This window comes from Apus apus, chromosome 12 (assembly GCF_020740795.1).
Source record: "Apus apus isolate bApuApu2 chromosome 12, bApuApu2.pri.cur, whole genome shotgun sequence".
Taxonomy (NCBI): Eukaryota; Metazoa; Chordata; class Aves; order Apodiformes; family Apodidae; genus Apus; species Apus apus.
Genome location: NC_067293.1, coordinates 9,942,587 through 9,962,282, shown reverse-complemented (window position 1 = coordinate 9,962,282; position 19,696 = coordinate 9,942,587). Strand labels below are relative to the sequence as shown.

General features: G+C 40.2%; 1 protein-coding gene across 4 annotated transcripts in view; it reads left to right on the top strand.

The window, feature by feature from the left end:
• TENM1 (teneurin transmembrane protein 1) overlaps positions 1–18,878 on the top strand; it is a 314,346-nt gene extending 295,468 nt beyond the window's left edge. For all 4 annotated transcript variants that reach the window (XM_051630327.1, XM_051630326.1, XM_051630323.1 and 1 more), the window contains 7 exons: positions 1,943–2,115; positions 3,065–3,300; positions 9,242–9,538; positions 13,588–13,975; positions 14,638–15,858; positions 16,338–16,480; positions 17,926–18,878. In XM_051630327.1, the coding sequence (XP_051486287.1) occupies positions 1,943–2,115; positions 3,065–3,300; positions 9,242–9,538; positions 13,588–13,975; positions 14,638–15,858; positions 16,338–16,480; positions 17,926–18,684 (3,217 nt within the window). In that variant the 3' untranslated portion in view covers positions 18,685–18,878. The remainder of the gene's footprint in view (positions 1–1,942; positions 2,116–3,064; positions 3,301–9,241; positions 9,539–13,587; positions 13,976–14,637; positions 15,859–16,337; positions 16,481–17,925) is intronic.
• The last annotated feature ends 818 nt before the right edge of the window (positions 18,879–19,696 follow it).

Below are 19,696 nucleotides of genomic sequence, written 5' to 3'. Positions count from 1 at the left end.
TCTCGGAGGGCTGGGTTTCTTGGAGCAGTCTGGAATAAAAAAAAAAACCTTTAGATGGTCACAGTGTGGAGTCATTACCAAGACACTAATCTGCATGTTCTCCTTGAAGTCAGTGGGACCATCTACATGAGTGAGAGGCTGTGTCCTCTAGTCTCATTGTAATTCACTGCTGTACCTGGGCAGCCATCCGGTAACAGTTTATCCTCTTCTCAGCTACACAGTGAGTTTTGTCTCTGATTATCAGCGCTATCAGCAACAAAACTGGATCTGGATCCTTAGCAGAGATGGATCTTGAGTCTTGCACCCAAGTACATTGCAACAAGCTAGCTACATTTATACAGTAAAAATGCGTGATTTGGGAATTTTTCTACGGTTCAGTAGAAAATCCAAATAACTTAGCAAGCTGTCATATCTGATCAAGCAGTAAATGAAATGTAAGTGCCCAGTGTTCATGGAGTTTTCTAATGATGAAAAGTAGTGATCTGAGTCATTTTTAATCACTGGGTGTGGCACCCAGTCAACTTGCACAGAATGGGCATGAGGATGTAAATAAGTTGTGTGATGTATGTGAGGGCAGTAGGAGGTGAGACAGATTATGTTGTATTTAACATTTGATTAATTTATTTGTGAAAAAACACAAGATGGTCACTACTTCATTCTCCAGCGTTTCATTTGAAAAGAACAGCTGCTGTGTCTTTCTTCTTTGTATCAGAGGGAAGAGAAAAAAATTCTTATTTTTTTTTCAGCAACACTGTGATATACAGCTTTTGTCTAACTAATTAGGGGGAAATAAAGATCCTAGGGAAGTTATGCCCACACATGAAAGTGAAGGACATAGCCAGATCTTCTGCTGGTGTGAATTGGAATAGCTCAATTGAAGGCAGCAGAGTTTTGCTGCTTGATAAACCAACTGAGAATATGTTTTGTGAATGAGGGGAGACAGTTAATAAAACATGAAAACTTAATTATGCTTTTCTACCTGCACAAGTGGGCTTCTATTTTATGAACATGAGTTGGCTTTAGTCATGCAAATACCTCTGCAGTGTCAGTGAGGAATGTGTTAGCATCAGTAAGGTTTTTAAGATGGAAGTCATTAGTATGAAACAATACCAAGCAATGTTGTGTATTGTTCTCCATGTGAACCATCAGAAAGAGCAAATATACCTGTAGAACTGAAAAGACTCTTTAGAAACAATGCTTCAGAGTTTTTTATTATTGACTTTTTCATAATATGGCCCGATTCACATGAAGTACCTTAAATGAAAATAATTTCTTCAGCACTGATGAAATTTAGGTGAACTAAAATGTCGTGATCTAGATTCTGGTGCTGTTACTTGTGATGAGAATTTCCTGCCGATTTGAGTAGGCCCATGGGAAACATAACAGAAGAGTAAAAACCACGTAGGCAACTTAATCGCTGCAGATTTCAATCCAATTTTATCGCTATTGTTACGCTTTAGGTCCCCTTTTTAAATTCACCGTTCATATTATGTACCTCACACATCAGCAACAAAAGGCAGTTTTTGCAGAGCCTAAGAATTGGTTTTATTTAAACTTGCAAGTAAGAAAACGCCTTTTTGGGGGTGAGTGGGTTGCCTGAAGTCCGAGTGACCTCCAGTGGCCACCCTTCTGTATCACAGCCCAGCAGGTTAAACCCCGACCAGCTGTGCGCAGCGCTGAAACCTCTGGCAGAAGCTGAATGATGCAGGTAGCAGCTCATACTACTCCCAGTTGTATTTTATCCAGCACCAGTGAAAAAGGGTCTAAGCAGGAATAAGGATTAGGGAATGAAAGCATTTTTAGTGGATAATTGCACCACTTATGACCTTCTAATTTATTGCACAGTGTTACTTTTTCCTCCTGTCTTTTTTTTTTCCTTTTAGGAGTATCTACAAGAGACTAGTGATCTGCTCTCATGGCTCTTTAACATCATGTGTTGCAGGTATGACTCTGACGGCCACCTGACCAATGCCACATTCCCAACTGGGGAAGTCAGCAGCTTCCACAGTGATGCAGAAAAACTGACACGAGTGGAACTGGATACTTCAAACAAAGAGAATGTGATCACAGCCACAAACTTCTCAGCTACCTCTACAATATATACTTTAAAACAAGGTAATGTAAGCATTTCTGTTATTTCTTCCCTAACAGTTATGTTTCAAACTCTAGGCATGATGGCATTCTTAACTGTTTTCCACAGAAACACATTAGAAATTAGTTCATTTCTTTATCCCTTGCTTCAGTGCAAAGGCAAGGCTGCCTGGCACAGCTCTGCCTGCAGTGAGGAATGACAGTGTCCAGGCAAGAGAAGGGGAGCATGCAGTGGCTCTGTGCCTTTGCAGCCTTTTGGTGGAGACCAGCTCTGGGCCCACGCCTTCCTTCTGGCAGTTTTGGGGAGGAGGGAGCTATGCTAGGTCACCCCAGCTGTGCTCAGCAGCCCTCTGCAGCACGGTCCTGAGCCTCTGGAGCTGCTTGCTGTGCCACTGTTGCTGACCCTTTCATTTTTTTGCCAACAACCACTCCCCAGTGAGTCTCTTGCTCCAGGCTTCTGGCTTGTGGCTGACCCCAGGGTCCTGATGCTAATGGGAAAGAGAAGAAGGTTTTAGTATGTTGATACAGGGAAAAGGGACAGAATGAGAGACTGGCCATCGTCCTAGACATTTTTAAAACAGTTTTCATGCTTGACCACAGATACTCATTGCAGTCATTCAAGCAGCACACTATTCTGTCAACTCTTCCCAACGTGCTAAAATCATCAAAATATCAGTGGTCAAAACCCAGCCTTTGGGTTTACATACTTTCAGGCTGTGAGCAAAACCTCTTTATTCCTGCTGCAGGAAACCTTTATCATGGAAGTCATCAGGCCAAATGTAATAAAAAGCTTTTTAGACATGGGAAGAGCTGGAGGTTACAGGTTGCAAAAATCACACTGCAGTTGGTGTATGTTCAGCTGAAGCCTAGGGACAAAGCCCCATTGCACCTAACATTTGCTTCGTAAACCTGGAGATCTGACCTTTTCTCTGTTTCCCTGTTTTCTCTGGTTTTGGTTGTTGTTTTTTGACAGATAACACACAGAGTATTTACCGTGTCAGCCCAGATGGGTCTCTGAGAGTCACCTTTGCGAGTGGGATGGAAATCACACTTAACACGGAGCCTCATATTCTAGCAGGGGTTGTCAGCCCCACTTTAGGGAAGTGCAATATCTCCCTTCCTGGAGAGCATAACTCAAATCTCATTGAATGGAGGCAGAGGAGGGAGCAGACCAAAGGCAATATCTCCACATTTGAGAGAAGGCTACGGGTAAGGCTTCCTCTTGTGTGAAGTGCAGTGTTCCCTTTGAAAGGCATTGAACTACAGTCATGTTGAAATGTTCTGCTTTGTAAGAAGAGCAGTGGAAAGTTTTTCTCAATGGTGCACCCCAGCCATGAATTTCAAAACCAGACGCCTCCGACAGTTGCAGGGATGTTTGATAGCTGCTTGATTTTGGTTGTGAGACTTGACCTCAAGACATAATTATTTTTTTCTTCCTCTTCTTTTTCAACTAAGAACTTAATTATGGCTTTGAAAGAAGCTGTGAGCAAATGACTATGTGTAGGTACTCTGGCACAGCAGCAGAGTTGAAGCTACGTTCTGCTTCTCTCTGATCTATCGACTGTCTTTCTTCTGGGGGAAATAACAGGTGGCAACCTCTGCCTGGGGCAGTGGGTCTCACAGGGCACACCTTAGGTGTCCTGGCCAGTGTGTTTCCTGCAAGCCAGAGGGAGGTAGAACCTCCCAGTGTATCCAGACAGGCTGTGTATTCCACTCTACCAACCACTCTCAAACCCCCCCTCTCTCTCTGGCTGGGTTGCACTATGGCTCTAATAAAGAATTACTTTAACATTGCATCTGTGGTTTATATTTGTCTGTGAGGAGAACTCACAGATTACAATGACAGATGGTCAACATTCAGCATTTAATTAGGTAACACTAAGACTCAAAGAGACTGCAACGTCGCAGATCAGGTTTTTTACAAATTCAGTTCTGTTTTTCACATTTCAGCCTTTAAAATGCCTTTTCCAGTAGTACGACTGGGAATTTTTGCCTTAAAAATATTGCATTATTAACTACAACCTGTCTGGGTAGGTATTATCTCTGAAGATACATCTGTTAGCTCTGAAAACACAAAGATGGTTATTAAAATCTCTGGATTGTCTTTCGGCTATGAGGACCTATATATATTTTTAATGTTATCATCTGTTTGGTTTTCAACTGTGCTGATCAATCAGAAACACAAGGCTTGGATGATTTAGCCAGACTGGCCACTGCATGTGAAACATCCATCTGAAAGGACTTCTTTAAGATTTTACAGTCACAATTACTTTATTAGGATCTTGAAATTGAGGAAGAGTTTAATTTAGTTTTTTCTTGCCCATCTTCTGACTGCCTCCTCCTTGGCATAGTGTGAGTCCTCATAGCCCTGTCTAGGGAGGCAACTGAACTTATTACAGTGGCAAAGGTGTGTTAAGGTGGCAGAATCCAAATGATGGCCTGCATGGCTCACATTACCTATCTGATTTATTTCTGTGTGATTTTGTTCTTAAATAACTGTATGGCCCCCTTTTTAGAGGATGTTACACGATAAAAGTCTTAAACAAAAAGGACGTAGTCAGTCATCTCTTCTGCTTACATTGCCAGAACCAAGTTGTTCAAGTTAGTTATATTTAATATAACAACTTATCCTGCAGTTTTATGATTATGCCTGTTGTAATTTTTATTGTTGAAATTGATTTTGGATTCTCTTAACTCATATCTACTTGCTTCTGCGTACTCTTTAATATGGCCTACCAAAAAAAGGGAAGAAATTCACAAATTGGTCAGGATTAAATGGATACTGGCTGGAGGCATAAAATGTTCATTGAAATACTGCAATGCTGAAGCTATTCAGAGCTCAAGTGATTGACCTACCTCTGGATCACTCTGTTGGTGCATAGAATCATTTGTGTACTGCTTCTCCCTTTCACCTTCATCCTGTGAGAGGATGGAATGTGAAGAAGTGTAAGAATTATTTTAATGTGCTGCTGTCTTATATTCTCTGTCCTTCCAAAAGCATCCAATAGCATCACAGCTATTGAAAATTGCATTGTTATTTCTCTAAATTGTGTGTATTGTTTTCCAACGATGGTATATGGCTTGTGCCAGCCTCCTCAGAAGGACAAGTCAGCTGCCTCTACTGCAATCTTTTCCCCTCCCTTGACTGTGCTGAGCTCAGGACTGTCTGAGGGCTGGAGGGCAAGGCTGGAGGGAATCTGGTGAGATAGCACATTCAATGAGGAGCTGTTAGTGGAAAGGAGATGGAATGCTCTGCACATTACACCATGTAAATAGGAATAGGAGAAAGGGACAAATGGGCTAATGAGGCTGTAGCTAGAAGGACTTTGGAGGGTAGTTGAAATAAATGGGTCCTGGAGTTCAGCTGTAGCACTGAGATGTTTCCATGGGATGCTGATGGAGTGGGGAGTCAGTGGATGTTGAAGGAAATGGAACAGTGCAGCTGGTGAGGAATTTATGGAGCAGCAGAATTTACCCAGAGACAGCTATCTTTCCTTGGTGATTAAAAGGAAATATGCAGGACAGCAGGAGCAAAAATTCCATTATATAGTGTGTTTAAAGCAGTATGCCAAATAATAAAAGGGATTTAGGGCTTGCTGTTGACAGATCCTTGAGAGCTGCTGAGAGAAAAAAAAGAAAAATAGCATCATTAGAAGCCCTTATGCTGGATGAGGTTCTGATGGGACCTTCTGAAAACATCTAGTGAGTTCTATTTTTAAAAGAAAGTTTTTAAACACTTAATGTGCTATGAGTGGCACAATAGGAGGTTTGTTAGAAAGCTTCCAATGTAGTGCAGAAAGCACTATGCTGAACTTTGAAAATATATGTAAAGAATAGCTCTGGGGATTGGACCAGTTCTCAATGGAAATGAGCACACTTGCAGGAACCCTCAGTTAAAGAAAAAAAAACAGCACAATGGAAGAGCACAAAAAGCATAGAGATGAGATATAAAGATGTTACTTAGAGATCAGTCCTGATACCATCATTGAAACAAACGGCTCAGAGTGCTAAGAGGTATAAATTAGAAGGCAGGTAACTGGGAATGAGATAAAGGATGACCTAGTTGAAGAGAAGGAAGCTTTTCCTTCTCTACCTGGTCCTAACATTTTTAATTCTTAATCACAATTAGCAACCATCTTGAAAGCATGTCATTCTATTAGGATTGTGGGGGTTTTTCCAGTTTTGGAAAGCAGACTGTTAGCATGTTCTGAATAATGCTGTAAAAGTTGTGGTTTATAAAGTGGGATTTTTGCATGGTGTGAATTCGTGCTCTAGAAATAGAGCAGAAGTGAGTAAGTTAACAGCAATGCTTGAACAGGCATCTAACTTTATCTCAGTATCTAAATCAATGTGGGAAACAGGAATTAATCACAGGTTTCTTCCTTTAAGTGCAGAACTGCCTGCCCTGATGCTTCCTGAAACTATATGAAACAGTCTGTAGGCATGTATATATTTTATATTAATAATAAATCTATGTACAATCAGGCATTTTAACATCAATCTTAATCTAGCAAGACTTATTTTTTATCAATTGAACTGCTTTTTTAATTGACTTCTAAAAATGAAGCAAAGGCTGTTGTTAAAACCATTGAGCGTGATGCATAGTAATATACTGATTAAAATGCATCTCTGTTCCCTCCTGTCTTTTGCATAACTTAGAAGAACTTGGCATTGGATGCAGTCCAGATTTTATAGCTGAGTATCTATGAAATTTCAAATTGGATGCTTGGCCAGTCTTACTTATTTGGGGGGGTTGTTTTGTTTGTTTTAATAATAAAAAAGGAAGTAAGTTGCTGGCCTCAATTCAAAAGTCCTGCAGATACAGGCTTTGACAGCTATGTTTATTATTGCATTTAGTAAATTATCTCCATTTGTTTACCAGTCTCACAGCAAATTCTAATGATAGAACCAAATCCCCTGCCAATGTGTATCAGTTTATGTTGACTCAAGTCAAAACACAGATAAGGAAATAATACAATTATCCCATCTGATTTACACATTGTAGACAGTTTACGTTTGAGAGTGAACGTCAAGAAAAGTGCAAATTCCTGTGGTTATTTAGTCTGCAAAATTTCTAGCTATAAAACTTAACAAAAGAAAAGTCAACAAATGTTTCAAAATATATAATAAGTATTTGTTATGCACTGCTAACATTGTTATTGAAGTTAGCTGAATTTTCTCTCTTTTTTCATCAGCTGAAATTCTGACCCAACACTGTTTTCTGGCTTGTAACAAAATGTTGAAATGGGCCCTGCTGCCCATGTATTGTTCTGCCTTGCCTTCAGAAGGGTGTTAAATTTAGCTTAAATTTAATAAAAGAAAATAAACAAATGAGACATAAAATGTGGAGTATAAGGGAAGTAATGGCATCCACCCAAACCTTATTTTAACTATGTGAGCTTTCAAATACAGCTTCTAATTCTCTCTTTTTTTTTCATTATTTGTTGTATCGTCCCTGAAATTTTGATTCCAAGTGAATTTGTATTTGAGCCGTTCTTTTCTCCTAACTGCTTTCTACAATAATAGAATAATAATAATAATATTGATTATATGTTATAATAATATTGTTATTATATATTATTATATAATAAGAATAATAATAGAAATAAGAACGTTAAATATGGACGTAGACAGTAAGTGAATATGAGCCGGGGTATATGCCCCACTTGCTTTTCAGTTTTTTCACCATTTCACCACCAAAAGATTTTTTTAGAAATTGAAAGAAGTTTGCAAAGAAATATAATCAAATTAATCCATCAGACTGTATACAAGCAGAGTTGAACTGAGCATCACATTTAACTCGGGCTCCTTAACTATCATTAGAGCATAAATTGTAGTAGTTACAGCCATCTACAGGGGTATATAGGTATTTTACAGCTATTGTAAATGAACACTATTAAAGTCAGACATGTGTGTATATAAAACCCCAGGAATGGTAGTTGAAGAAAGAACACCTGCTTCTTCTAGATTCTCAAGTTATTTTGTGTCTAAAAACAGAAAGGGGAAAGAAAAAAATAAAAGTTCTTTCTAATCACTACCACCCTATAATCACAGCTTAAATTATTAAAGAGTTATTCCTAAGCATTCGCTTTACAGCTCTGCCTGCAGGTCTCGGTGAGGAGTCAGCCCTGTGCTGGGTGCTGGGCTGACACCTGCACTGACAGGTCTCTGCCATACAGAGATTATTAATTGGAATAGATTAGTACAAGCGATTACATAAAATGCAGTAGATTAATACAATGAGCGTATTGAGCATTGATCTGAAAAGCACAAGTCAATGCACAAAATTTTATGGTTCTCTAAATTATATCTCTGATTTAAATGGAATTTAATAGTGATTGTCCAGTGACTGAATGATCTAAGGAGGCAGATGATGAAAGTATTGGATAAATATATTTTGTCTTCACAGTTGGCACAGCTTTGAACTTGATTTCAAATAAAGAATTGGGCTGCCCCTCTGCATTTTCCTGCTGGACCATAAGTGTTAACAGAGTGTAGCACAGTCCCTCTGTTAGTCTTTTGGACACAGTGAATTTAGCAAATGCTGCAGGTTCCAAATGTGGTCAGAGAGCTGCTGCAAGGAGAACTGCTGCCACCAAACACCAGTTCCAGTGGCTTTTGTGAGCTCTGGGAGTGGGGTGGTTTTGTGAAGAAAGACGAAGCTGGTGGTGAGCAGGGTCTTGGACAGCTGCATGCACAGCTCTTCCTGTTGTGGCAGCAACATGGAACCTGATGTGGGCTATGTATGCCAGAGCAGTAGCTGACCTGTTGATAGGATACTTTTGTTACTTTGCGGGCTTAACTTTGTGTCTTTGACTGAAATCAAAAAGTCCATCCACAGAGGTCAAAGCTGAGAAGAAAGAAGAAAAACACAGGAAGGGGTGAGAGCAGAGGTAAGAGTTTAACATATGGAAATAGGAAGCATCCTGTAATGGAAAGTATAATTCAACTGAATGCAAGCAGCATTTTGTTTATTGATCCTCCTGTTTGTCATCTGAATATTTTTCTATTTTCTTGTCTTAATAAGGCCTAAATTTTCAATCATATTGCTAAACCATTGCACATTTTTATTAGAGGTGATACAGCAATGTTTGTATTGTGTGTATTTAAGATGCATTTTTTTCTCACCTTACTGTATCTTTGTGTTAAGGCCCACAACAGAAACCTGCTCTCCATTGATTTTGATCATGTAACCAGAACAGGAAAGATTTATGATGATCATCGAAAATTCACTCTTCGGATTCTGTATGACCAGACAGGACGCCCAGTTTTATGGTCACCCATCAGCAAGTACAATGAGGTCAATATCACTTATTCACATTCTGGATTAGTCACCTATATCCAGAGAGGAACCTGGACTGAGAAAATGGAGTATGATCCAAGTGGGAGCATAATTTCCAGAACATGGGCAGATGGTAAAATATGGAGTTACACATATTTAGAAAAGGTAAATAATTTAAAAAGTGGATTGTTGTACCAAGGCAAATATATTTGTTTTGATATAGATATAATGCTACCTCTTGCCAGAGTATTTAAGACTTTATTTCAGGGTATTGAAGATTTTTTAAACAGAAAACACATGCAATTAGATAACTAAGTAAAAGTGTTTCTGGACATGCTTAGACCTACATGTCAGCCTCTCACACCTGCCATAGTTTAGTTCTGAAGGAAGTTCCCGGCACCTCAGATTTGTTTAATTGGCAGGTAAAAATGACTTATTGGTCTCAGTCCAAGTTCTAGTGAACAAAGGACACTCTCACTGCTGAATCTGCATAATGTAGTCAAAAATACAGCAGCCACTGAAAGGGACTTTTTGGTCCCCACAAAAACACTTTTTTAAGCTAAAATCATAAGCCAGTGAGTAAAAGCTTGCACTTATTTAGTGCTGCACTGTAAAAAAGGGATTGGTCCTGTGAGGGGAATAATTACTTCAGTATTTATGAGGGGCATTTGTGGGGGGAAACATTAATATGAACTGAGTTATTGCTCTGCTTTTATAGTGATATTGTGTCTAAATTGCTTGAGTATTATAATTTTCATTTATGTCTATAGGTAGTGGTCACAAGTTGGGAGAATCCGTAGAAGCATCTCATTTGGACTTGTCTCTCAAAAACAAAAAGCCAATCTGTATTTTTAAAGGTTTCAGAACTTAGTGTGAAACTGTATTTCTAACACCATCCTTTTAACCATTTTATTTATTTTTTTTTTAAATAACATCTTGGACTAGCTGATATACCCTGAGTTTTCAGAAACCTGTTAACCACAGGAAAGGGCTATGAGGGAACAGGTGAGGTAAAACTGCAAGGGAGTATTACACACAGAAAATCCAATGACTTTGAAGTTATTTATATATTAAAAAGCTTCAAATGTGTACTTTTAAGATAAACTTTTCTGTACTTATTCTGAATGTATTTAAGCTTGGTCCTCAAAAAACTTAAACCAAACTCAGAGAAAAAAAAAAGATTGAGACTGGAGAATGCATAAAAATGTGATTCCTTCCTTGTCTGCATGCAGTATGGTGCTTGCACATGTTAACACGATTGACAAATCCTAGAAGCTTCAGAAGTTTGGTTCAGATAAATTTCTCCGGGCTTCTTTTGTCTGTATGCTCTTCTGCAAACTGCAAGTAAACAGGCGTTTAGTACAGATTTCAAATATTTGGGCAGGCTGCCTTTGGAGGAATCTTTCATGTTTTCTCTGGGCCTAATGGACCATAATTTTGGAAGATGTATGCTGCTTATCTTTCCAAACCATTTTGTCTGTTCTTAGTTTATGATGAGTTTATAAATAAAGTCAGATAATTTAAAAATGTTATCTGGAATTCTGCACAAGGGGCCAAATCCTGATCCTGTAGAAGCCAATCGCAAAAGCCAAATGCTGATCCTGTAGAAGCCAATCACAAAAGCTTAGTGGTTCAGGTAACAGCAGGCTTGGGTTATGCTGTAACTTGTGATTAAAATTACTGACATACACACTGTGGACATAATTGTACAGCTATTTAATGTACTTTCATCACTGTTTGTTCCTTGTGCCAAAGAAAGATGAATTCACTGTCAAAACTAGACATTGAAATATTATTTTGTGGCTCCATTAAAGTCAATAACTCACTGTGTTAATTATGCACTGATTGCTAAAGGTTGTATGAAACCTAAGACCCAGTGATTCTTTTTATCAAAAAATCAATTATATAATTTGCTTCCAATTCAGAGTTATTTAATTCTTCATTTTTTAGCACTTGATGAGTCAATTGTACATCTTCAAAAATCTCTACCTTTTCCAAAAGTAGCCCAAATAATTTAGGTTTTAAAAAGCAGTATGATAGTAGCACTGCAAATAATTTACTGATGCGATTCAGTTCCTCTAATTTTGGTCACTTTCTTCAATTAGTTCATGGTGTTACAAAATCTGCTGACTACTCCATGCTTGCAAAATCCTGCTGTTTACCACCAGACAAAATAGCTGAGTGGCTTCGTGTGTATGTTGGACAGAAATGACATCTAGTGGAGACATTCAGCATTACTTTCTATTGCCAGTAGAGCTCCAGGTTGTTGCCACGGGCTGTTTGTCTTGAGCTACCATGCAGCATCAGTCATTATGTGGTTGACCAGGCTCTGGTTGCTTTGATAAAATGACAGCTTTTGGGATGTTTTATGAGCTGAAATCCGTTAAAACACTTGGAACCCAATTTGTGCAAAGAGTTGAAAAATCTATTGTAATATTATTAGGATTAAATGGGAATTCATATTTTTTTTCTCTTTATGATGCCCTGTAATAGGCTAGAGAGGATGCCAAGTCTCTAACCCTTGTACTGTCTGTCCTTTTACTATCCTGAACAAAAGTGGAAAAGCCACAAAGTGCTGTATAAATGGCACACAGGGGCACTAAAGTTACATTAGAGATGTTTCTGATCTTGTTATTCATACCCTGTCAATGGTAGACAGCTTAAAAACAGGCCCGGGAGCAGTACAGAGAGAGAGGCATCACAGCAGCACCAGGAGAGGTTCAGCCAGTGGTTTATTGCAGATGGGGGGCAGCTGAGTGAAGGTGGAAACAAAATAAACACTCTATGTGTTGGAAATGCTGGGCAGGCCAGCAGTAAAGTGATCACAAAAAGCTCGGTGTGAAGGTCTGTCGTCACCAGTTGGCAGAGGATGACTTGCAAGTGGCATATGTTGGTGCTCTGTGGCTTGGTACAGATGACAGATGTCTTTCACCAAGGGCAGGAAGAAACACATCTTGGGAGGGTGAGGGGCCAGGGATGCAGAGAGGATGGCCAAGGCTTAGCCTGTCCTTGGTCCCTGAATAAACCCTTGGGTGATTTGTCAGAGCAAAGTGGCTCAGGGCCAGCATTACTTAACACATTGCAGGGCTGAGCTTTCAGTGCTTTATTCCCAGTGAAGATCTTTGAGCCTAGAGGGGGAAAAAAAATGCCTTTGTATTCTGATTTATTTCTCCAATTTTCTATGAAAAAACAGTCACACTTTTCCTTATAAGACTTTGTTTTGCACGATGTCTCAGTCATGCAGAAGCCTGACAAATTTGCTGATGTGCCTGGCAGGTTTGGGTCATGAGCTGAGAACTGTGCAGGGTCAGTGCTCCATCTCAGCTCAGTGTGGAAGGATGTGCAGTGCTCTGGGACCGCCAAGCTACTCACTGGCACTGGGGGAGCTACAGAGTTCTCCCGTACAGTTTTCACTCTGTGTTTTCATTGTGCTTGTTTCAACAGTGACTGTTCATCAGTGGGCTTGTACTCTGACACTGTGACTTTGCACATGACTGGTGAAAAGGTTTAGGTATCTCAGACTTTAAATTTGCACAGAAAAATATCCACCATATTCATCTGCTGAACAAACAGAAAAAAAACCCAGATTTCTTTGACCAGCCACAGTTAACCAACGCAGGGCAAATACCAAGTACCTGTGTAGAATTTATATTTTTTATTAAGATTAAAAAACAGACCTAGAACCAAAGAACCTGCAGATAATTTTTGTCCATCCATAAGCATGGAGATGCTGTGACCTCTGGGGCAATGTGTAAAAGATATACAGAAAAAGGGGTAGGTCTGTGCTAGAGATAAGCCGAGTGCCCATAAAATCTAAACACCTTGTACCCACCATTGCAAGTTTCCCCTTTCCACCTTCCCTAGGAACATCTGCTAGCGCAGATGCTCTGCCTGTGTGTGAGGAAGAGGTTCCCTCTGTTTTTGCTTCCTGGGAGGAAGCCACACAGTAAGTCAGCATGAGGTTGAAATGCTACTGAGAGCCACATCTGCCTTCCAGTTTGGAGGTCCTTCCCTCTAGACTTAGTGTCCCCATGTTTTGTATCCCCTTGTTGGCCAGGCCTCCTGGAGCTGAAAGCTTCACTTGGAATTGTGCAGACAGTAAAAGCAGACTACAGGAGTGGATGGTCGTTTCAGCATTTTCTTAACCTTCAGGCACATGTGAATAATCCTTTGTTAGATCAGCCACTTACTCTGCCATTCCTGTTTGCTTGCAGTCAGTGATGCTCCTGTTGCCCAGCCAGCGCCGCTACATCTTCGAGTACGACCAGTCCAACTACCTGCTGTCGGTCACCATGCCCAGCATGGTGCGCCACGCCCTGCAAACCATGCTCTCCGTTGGGTACTACCGCAACATCTACACCCCTCCCGACAGCCACGCAGCCTTCATCCAGGATGTCACCAGGGACCAACGGCTTCTGCAGACCTTGTATCCTGGGACAGGACGCAGAGTCCTCTACAAATACACCAAACAGTCCCGACTTTCCGAGATTCTTTACGATACTACTCAAGTCACGTTCACCTATGAGGAATCTTCTGGGGTTATTAAAACGATACATTTAATGCATGATGGGTTCATCTGTACCATCAGATACAGGCAAACAGGTTTGTGTAACTGTGACTACTTTGCTAAAGTTTTTGGCCCTGGTCTTGCACTTAACTGGCATGAAACTCCATTATTTTTATGTCTACAAGTTTTTATATGTTATGTTTCAATAGAAAAAGATATGAGTATATCTCTGTGTCCATAGGCGTATATAGCTGTCCCGTTTGAAATAGAGTTTTCTTTTTATTGCTTGGTATGGAATAGCTCTTATAATGTGCGAGTGTTTTTATTCCACTGGGTGGATATTTGCTAAATAATAAATCAAGTTTTTTTATTGTTTGTATTTTCCAGTTTCCCTGTTTATACCATAATATAACATAAATTCAAAAGGACTCATTATATGAGGAAGGAAACCACCAAGTAAAATAAGTTTAGTTTAGAATTATTTTGCAAATGAATGGAAAATGTAATTATGAATAAAATAGCATTCATTTAAAAAAAAATAATAAAAAATAAATATTTTGTAAAGCAAGCACTAATAACAGTTTGTGAGAGAGTAATCTAGCATTCTTAGTTAATGGTACTTTCTGAGACAGTCAAGTAGCAGTAAGGCTTAAGAATGTATTAGAGTTCATCAGTTGTTGGTCTGTAGGTAACTGTACTGTGGACATAATTAATTATTTTTCTTGTTTTTCCTCTTTCCCCTGTTTGTTTTGGACAGGTCCACTCATTGGTCGCCAGATCTTCAGGTTTAGTGAAGAAGGGCTTGTAAATGCCAGGTTTGACTACAGCTATAACAACTTCCGTGTCACCAGCATGCAGGCCATGATAAACGAGACACCTCTTCCCATAGATCTGTACCGTTATGTCGATGTCTCTGGCAGGACTGAGCAATTTGGGAAGTTCAGTGTAATTAATTATGATTTAAACCAAGTTATAACCACCACTGTGATGAAGCATACCAAAATTTTTAGTGCAAATGGTCAGGTGATTGAAGTACAATATGAAATTCTCAAGTCTATTGCTTACTGGATGACCATCCAATATGACACTATGGGTCGTATGGTGATCTGTGATATCCGTGTAGGTGTAGATGCCAATATAACGAGATATTTTTATGAATATGATGCTGATGGCCAACTTCAGACTGTGTCTGTGAATGATAAAACCCAGTGGCGCTACAGCTATGACCTTAATGGCAACATCAACTTGCTGAGCCATGGAAACAGTGCACGCCTGACTCCTCTGAGATACGATCTGAGAGATCGCATTACCAGACTTGGAGAAATTCAATATAAAATGGATGAAGACGGTTTTCTCAGGCAAAGGGGCAATGAGATCTTTGAGTACAACTCCAATGGTCTGCTGAACAAAGCATACAACAAAGTGTCTGGCTGGACTGTGCAATACTGTTATGATGGTCTCGGAAGACGAGTTGCAAGTAAATCAAGCCTAGGACAACACTTACAGTTCTTCTATGCTGATCTCTCCAACCCAATTAGAGTTACTCACTTGTATAATCATACTAGCTCAGAAATAACATCTCTATATTATGATCTTCAAGGGCATCTCATTGCGATGGAATTAAGCAGTGGAGAAGAGTATTATGTTGCTTGTGATAATACTGGAACACCTCTTGCAGTATTTAGCAGTCGGGGCCAAGTCATAAAAGAGATTTTGTACACCCCATATGGAGAGATCTACCAGGACACTAATCCAGATTTTCAGGTTATCATTGGTTTTCATGGTGGGCTCTATGATTCTCTCACTAAATTAGTTCATCTGGGTCAGAGGGACTACGATGTTATTGCTGGTCGGTGGACTACACCAAATCATCATGTGTGGAAACACCTGAATGCTGTCCCACAACCATTTAATCTCTACTCATTTGAAAATAATTACCCAGTTGGCAGAATCCAAGACGTTGCAAAGTATACAACAGGTAAAAATAACATGTCTCTCATTAAAATATAACTTTTGGTCAAATTATGGTGTGGATTCAAGACTCCAGAAATCTCCAAAGTTACTATTTGGCTCTAATCTTACATCTGTTAAAGTAATCTCTGCAATAGATAACATCTTTCTGAGCTGTATCTGTTTTCTATAGTTTTTATGGCAACTAAGAAAATAACAAATAGTTCTTTCTGCTGTTTTTCTAAGTGCTAAAATTAGAGAAAGAATGGAGGCAGCTTAATTTGAATTTTTTTCCATTATAAATAGATAGAAGGTACACTATTGATTAGACTATAGCTATGCTTTGTAATCAAATAATTTGTCTGTTACAATAAATGCTGTAGCCAGCATGAAATAATAAATTGATGTGGAATCATTATTTCTGCATAGCTGGGATTTCTGCAGACTACCCTCACTTTTTCTAGGGTTTATGTGCCTTATTGCCAGCATTATTTTCTTGTTTTGTAGACATTGGAAGTTGGCTAGAGCTGTTTGGTTTCCAGTTGCACAACGTACTACCTGGATTCCCAAAACCGGAGATAGAAGCTTTGGAGACAACTTATGAACTTCTACAGCTTCAAACAAAAACCCAAGAGTGGGATCCTGGAAAGGTTAGCAAAAACTCTGCTCAGCTGAATATAATTAGAAAATATTAGAGATCAAGGAAACAAGGTGACTGTCTCCCTCAACATGATAGGCAAGGCAAATAGGCTGAAAAATGCTAGAAACTTTAATGGTCTCACATTATGTACAGGCAGAACAGAGGAGGGGTTTAGGGAGAAGCTTCTATGAGTGTAGTGAAGAACCCCTGCAGCAGGTTACACAGAAACCATCCAAATCTGAGGGGCGGGATAGAAAAAAAGGGATAAAGGTGCTTGCCTGAAAATTGAATAAGCTACTAAAAAAATATGTGGAAGTAAAAAATTAAAACCACAAATTTTCACCTTAGAAAAGGTGGTTCAGAAAAGGTGTCACAAGAGATGCAAAATCACCAAGGATATAAACAGCTTTACAAGTCTGTAGCTCTGCCTAATTATTGCAGGAAAACAGAAGTGCTACCATGGTTTAGCAGGGAAATCTGTAAACCTCAGACTTGTTCCAGGCATTGTTTTTGGTAAAGAAGAGCCATGCAGCAGCTATCAGGGGTCTAGCAATCAGTGTAGCAGCAACAGGACCAGCTACCCATGTTCTGAGCAGTTCATGGTTTGCATTTGACCATATGAGCTTCTGTTAACAAAGAAATACAAGTTCACAAAATGAGAGGGAAGACACTTTTCTTCTAATGTTGTCATTAGAAAAGGAAGTATAAAGGGTTGGAAATTCACAATAACAGCGTTTAACACACTTCTTTTCTCATACACAAATGACTGCTCAAAGTGCAGAGGGCTGTAAGCTCATTCCACATATAGGAGCATGTCCATGTAGAATTGTCACTGAGATACTGAGGAAGCTATTCCAAAGGCACAGAAAAAGTGTAGTAGTAGGTGCAGTGTTAAAAGACAAACAGGTGGCTGGAGTAAGGTTTTTTAGCCTCCATGAGGAGCAAGATCTGAGGTACTAGCTTGGTTCCTATTCTTCTAGTGTCTGAAGACCTTTGCAGCCTGTTTTACTTAAAGAATGGGCTATAAAACCTGTTACTGTTGTTTTACAGAAGACATAATTAAATGCACAGAGACTAAGCATAGGACCATGTGAGTGAGTATAGCTCTGAGTTCAGGTTTCCTCACACCTAAACCTTGAAAAATCAGCCAGCCAAATAACAGTTTGAAGATGGGAGGAAGAAAAAACAGGAAGAACAAATACAAAAATAGAATTTGTGATAAATACATTTTCCATTTGTTTTCTAGAAAGTGAAGAGTGCAAGAGACAGAAAGGAATACCTCAGGTGATTGGAAAGCCTGTGTGCATACCCAGGTTCTGTAGATGTGCACAATGCTTTAAAAGCAAATTGAAGATCCATTCTAAGCAATTAAGAGATTAGTAGAGTCTGTGAGACACTATAATGAACTGCAAGATGCCTCTCCTGCAAACTGTATTGATTTATTTTTTTTTCCAGACTATCCTTGGTATTCAATGTGAGCTACAAAAGCAACTCCGAAACTTTATATCCTTGGATCAGCTTCCTATGACACCCAGGTATAGTGATGGAAAGTGCTATGAGGGGGTGAAGCAACCAAGGTTTGCAGCTGCTCCTTCCGTATTTGGAAAAGGTATCAAATTTGCTATAAAGGATGGCATAGTGACAGCAGATGTTATAGGCGTGGCCAACGAGGACAGCCGGCGCATTGCTGCCATCCTCAACAACGCCCACTACCTGGAAAACCTGCATTTCACCATAGAGGGCCGAGACACACATTACTTCATCAAGCTGGGGTCTTTGGAAGAAGATTTGACCCTAATCGGCAACACGGGAGGACGACGCATCTTGGAGAACGGCGTCAACGTGACGGTGTCGCAGATGACGTCGGTGATTAATGGCAGGACTAGACGCTTTGCTGACATCCAGCTCCAGCACGGCGCCCTGTGCTTCAACGTTCGGTATGGAACAACGGTGGAAGAAGAAAAGAACCATGTCTTAGAGATAGCCAGGCAGAGAGCTGTGGCTCAGGCCTGGACTAAGGAGCAGAGACGGCTGCAGGAAGGGGAAGAAGGTATTAGGGCATGGACAGATGGAGAGAAACAGCAGCTTTTAAGCACTGGGCGGGTACAAGGCTACGATGGATATTTTGTTCTGTCTGTGGAGCAGTATCTCGAACTTTCTGACAGTGCCAATAATATTCACTTTATGAGACAGAGTGAAATAGGCAGAAGGTAACAAAGAAAATCTCTGCCTTTGCGTCACCAAAGACTGCCTGTTTTTAAACGTAAAATGGTTTATTGTATTGGTTTTTCTAGATCAGAACTCTGTATATATAAATATAAAGGAAAAAACATATCCAACTGCCTTTAAATGTGACAGAAGATGGTATTTTAATATTGTTCGTTTAACTCTTTGAGAGATGACAGTGACGATTTTTAGTTCTTGTGTGGCAGTATTCAAAGATCTCAGAAGCAGAGTCCTGAGAGCTGAGCAGCGCGGCCTGCGCGCCGGTGCCCGGGCTGGTACTGCACATCCTTGTGGGGTGGGGGGAGCGCAGCGTGCTCTGCCTTCTTCTAAAGAAACAGGACTTTTCTGTTGTTGATTTAATAACTCACCAATTATTTAAAAGGTTACAGAGCCTGATTCTGCGGCCTGTGTTTACTGAGGAGTTTTTAGCCCAGTGAGAGCTCCCCCAAGTTCAAGGGATTGCCTACAGAAACCAGACTGTATATGGAAACTTTGTAGTTGCTCACCAACCCTGCACATGTCATTCCTCACATCTAAGGGATTTTCTGACCTGGGAAACCTGACTTGTATGGGATACAGGAAAGAAAGGCTGTTCCCTGTGGGCTTTGTAGCCACCTTCTAACCAGTCAGTGATGAACACCACGTTGTGTCTGTTTTTGCACATGGGGGCCTCACCCCCAGGGCTTCCCTTGGCACTGGGTGGTGCTTGAGTCTGACAGCACACACAGAGCTGCTGATCTTCCTGGCAGAGGGGTGCAGGATGGCACCACACTGCTGGCCTTCAGCCAGGCATCAGAGGAGGCCAAAGGAGGGCTTTGTGAACACCATGGTCAACAGGAGGCTCTCCATTGGTATCAGGGTGCTCCAGACTGGGCTTAAACTCAGTGCTTTGGGGACAACCCTCTTTACCCAGCTGAGAGAGCCCACACGGTACGGTAACAGCAAGCAGTGCAGGATCAGTCTTGTCTGTAGTCATTGGGCCAGGACTCATCTTCTCACA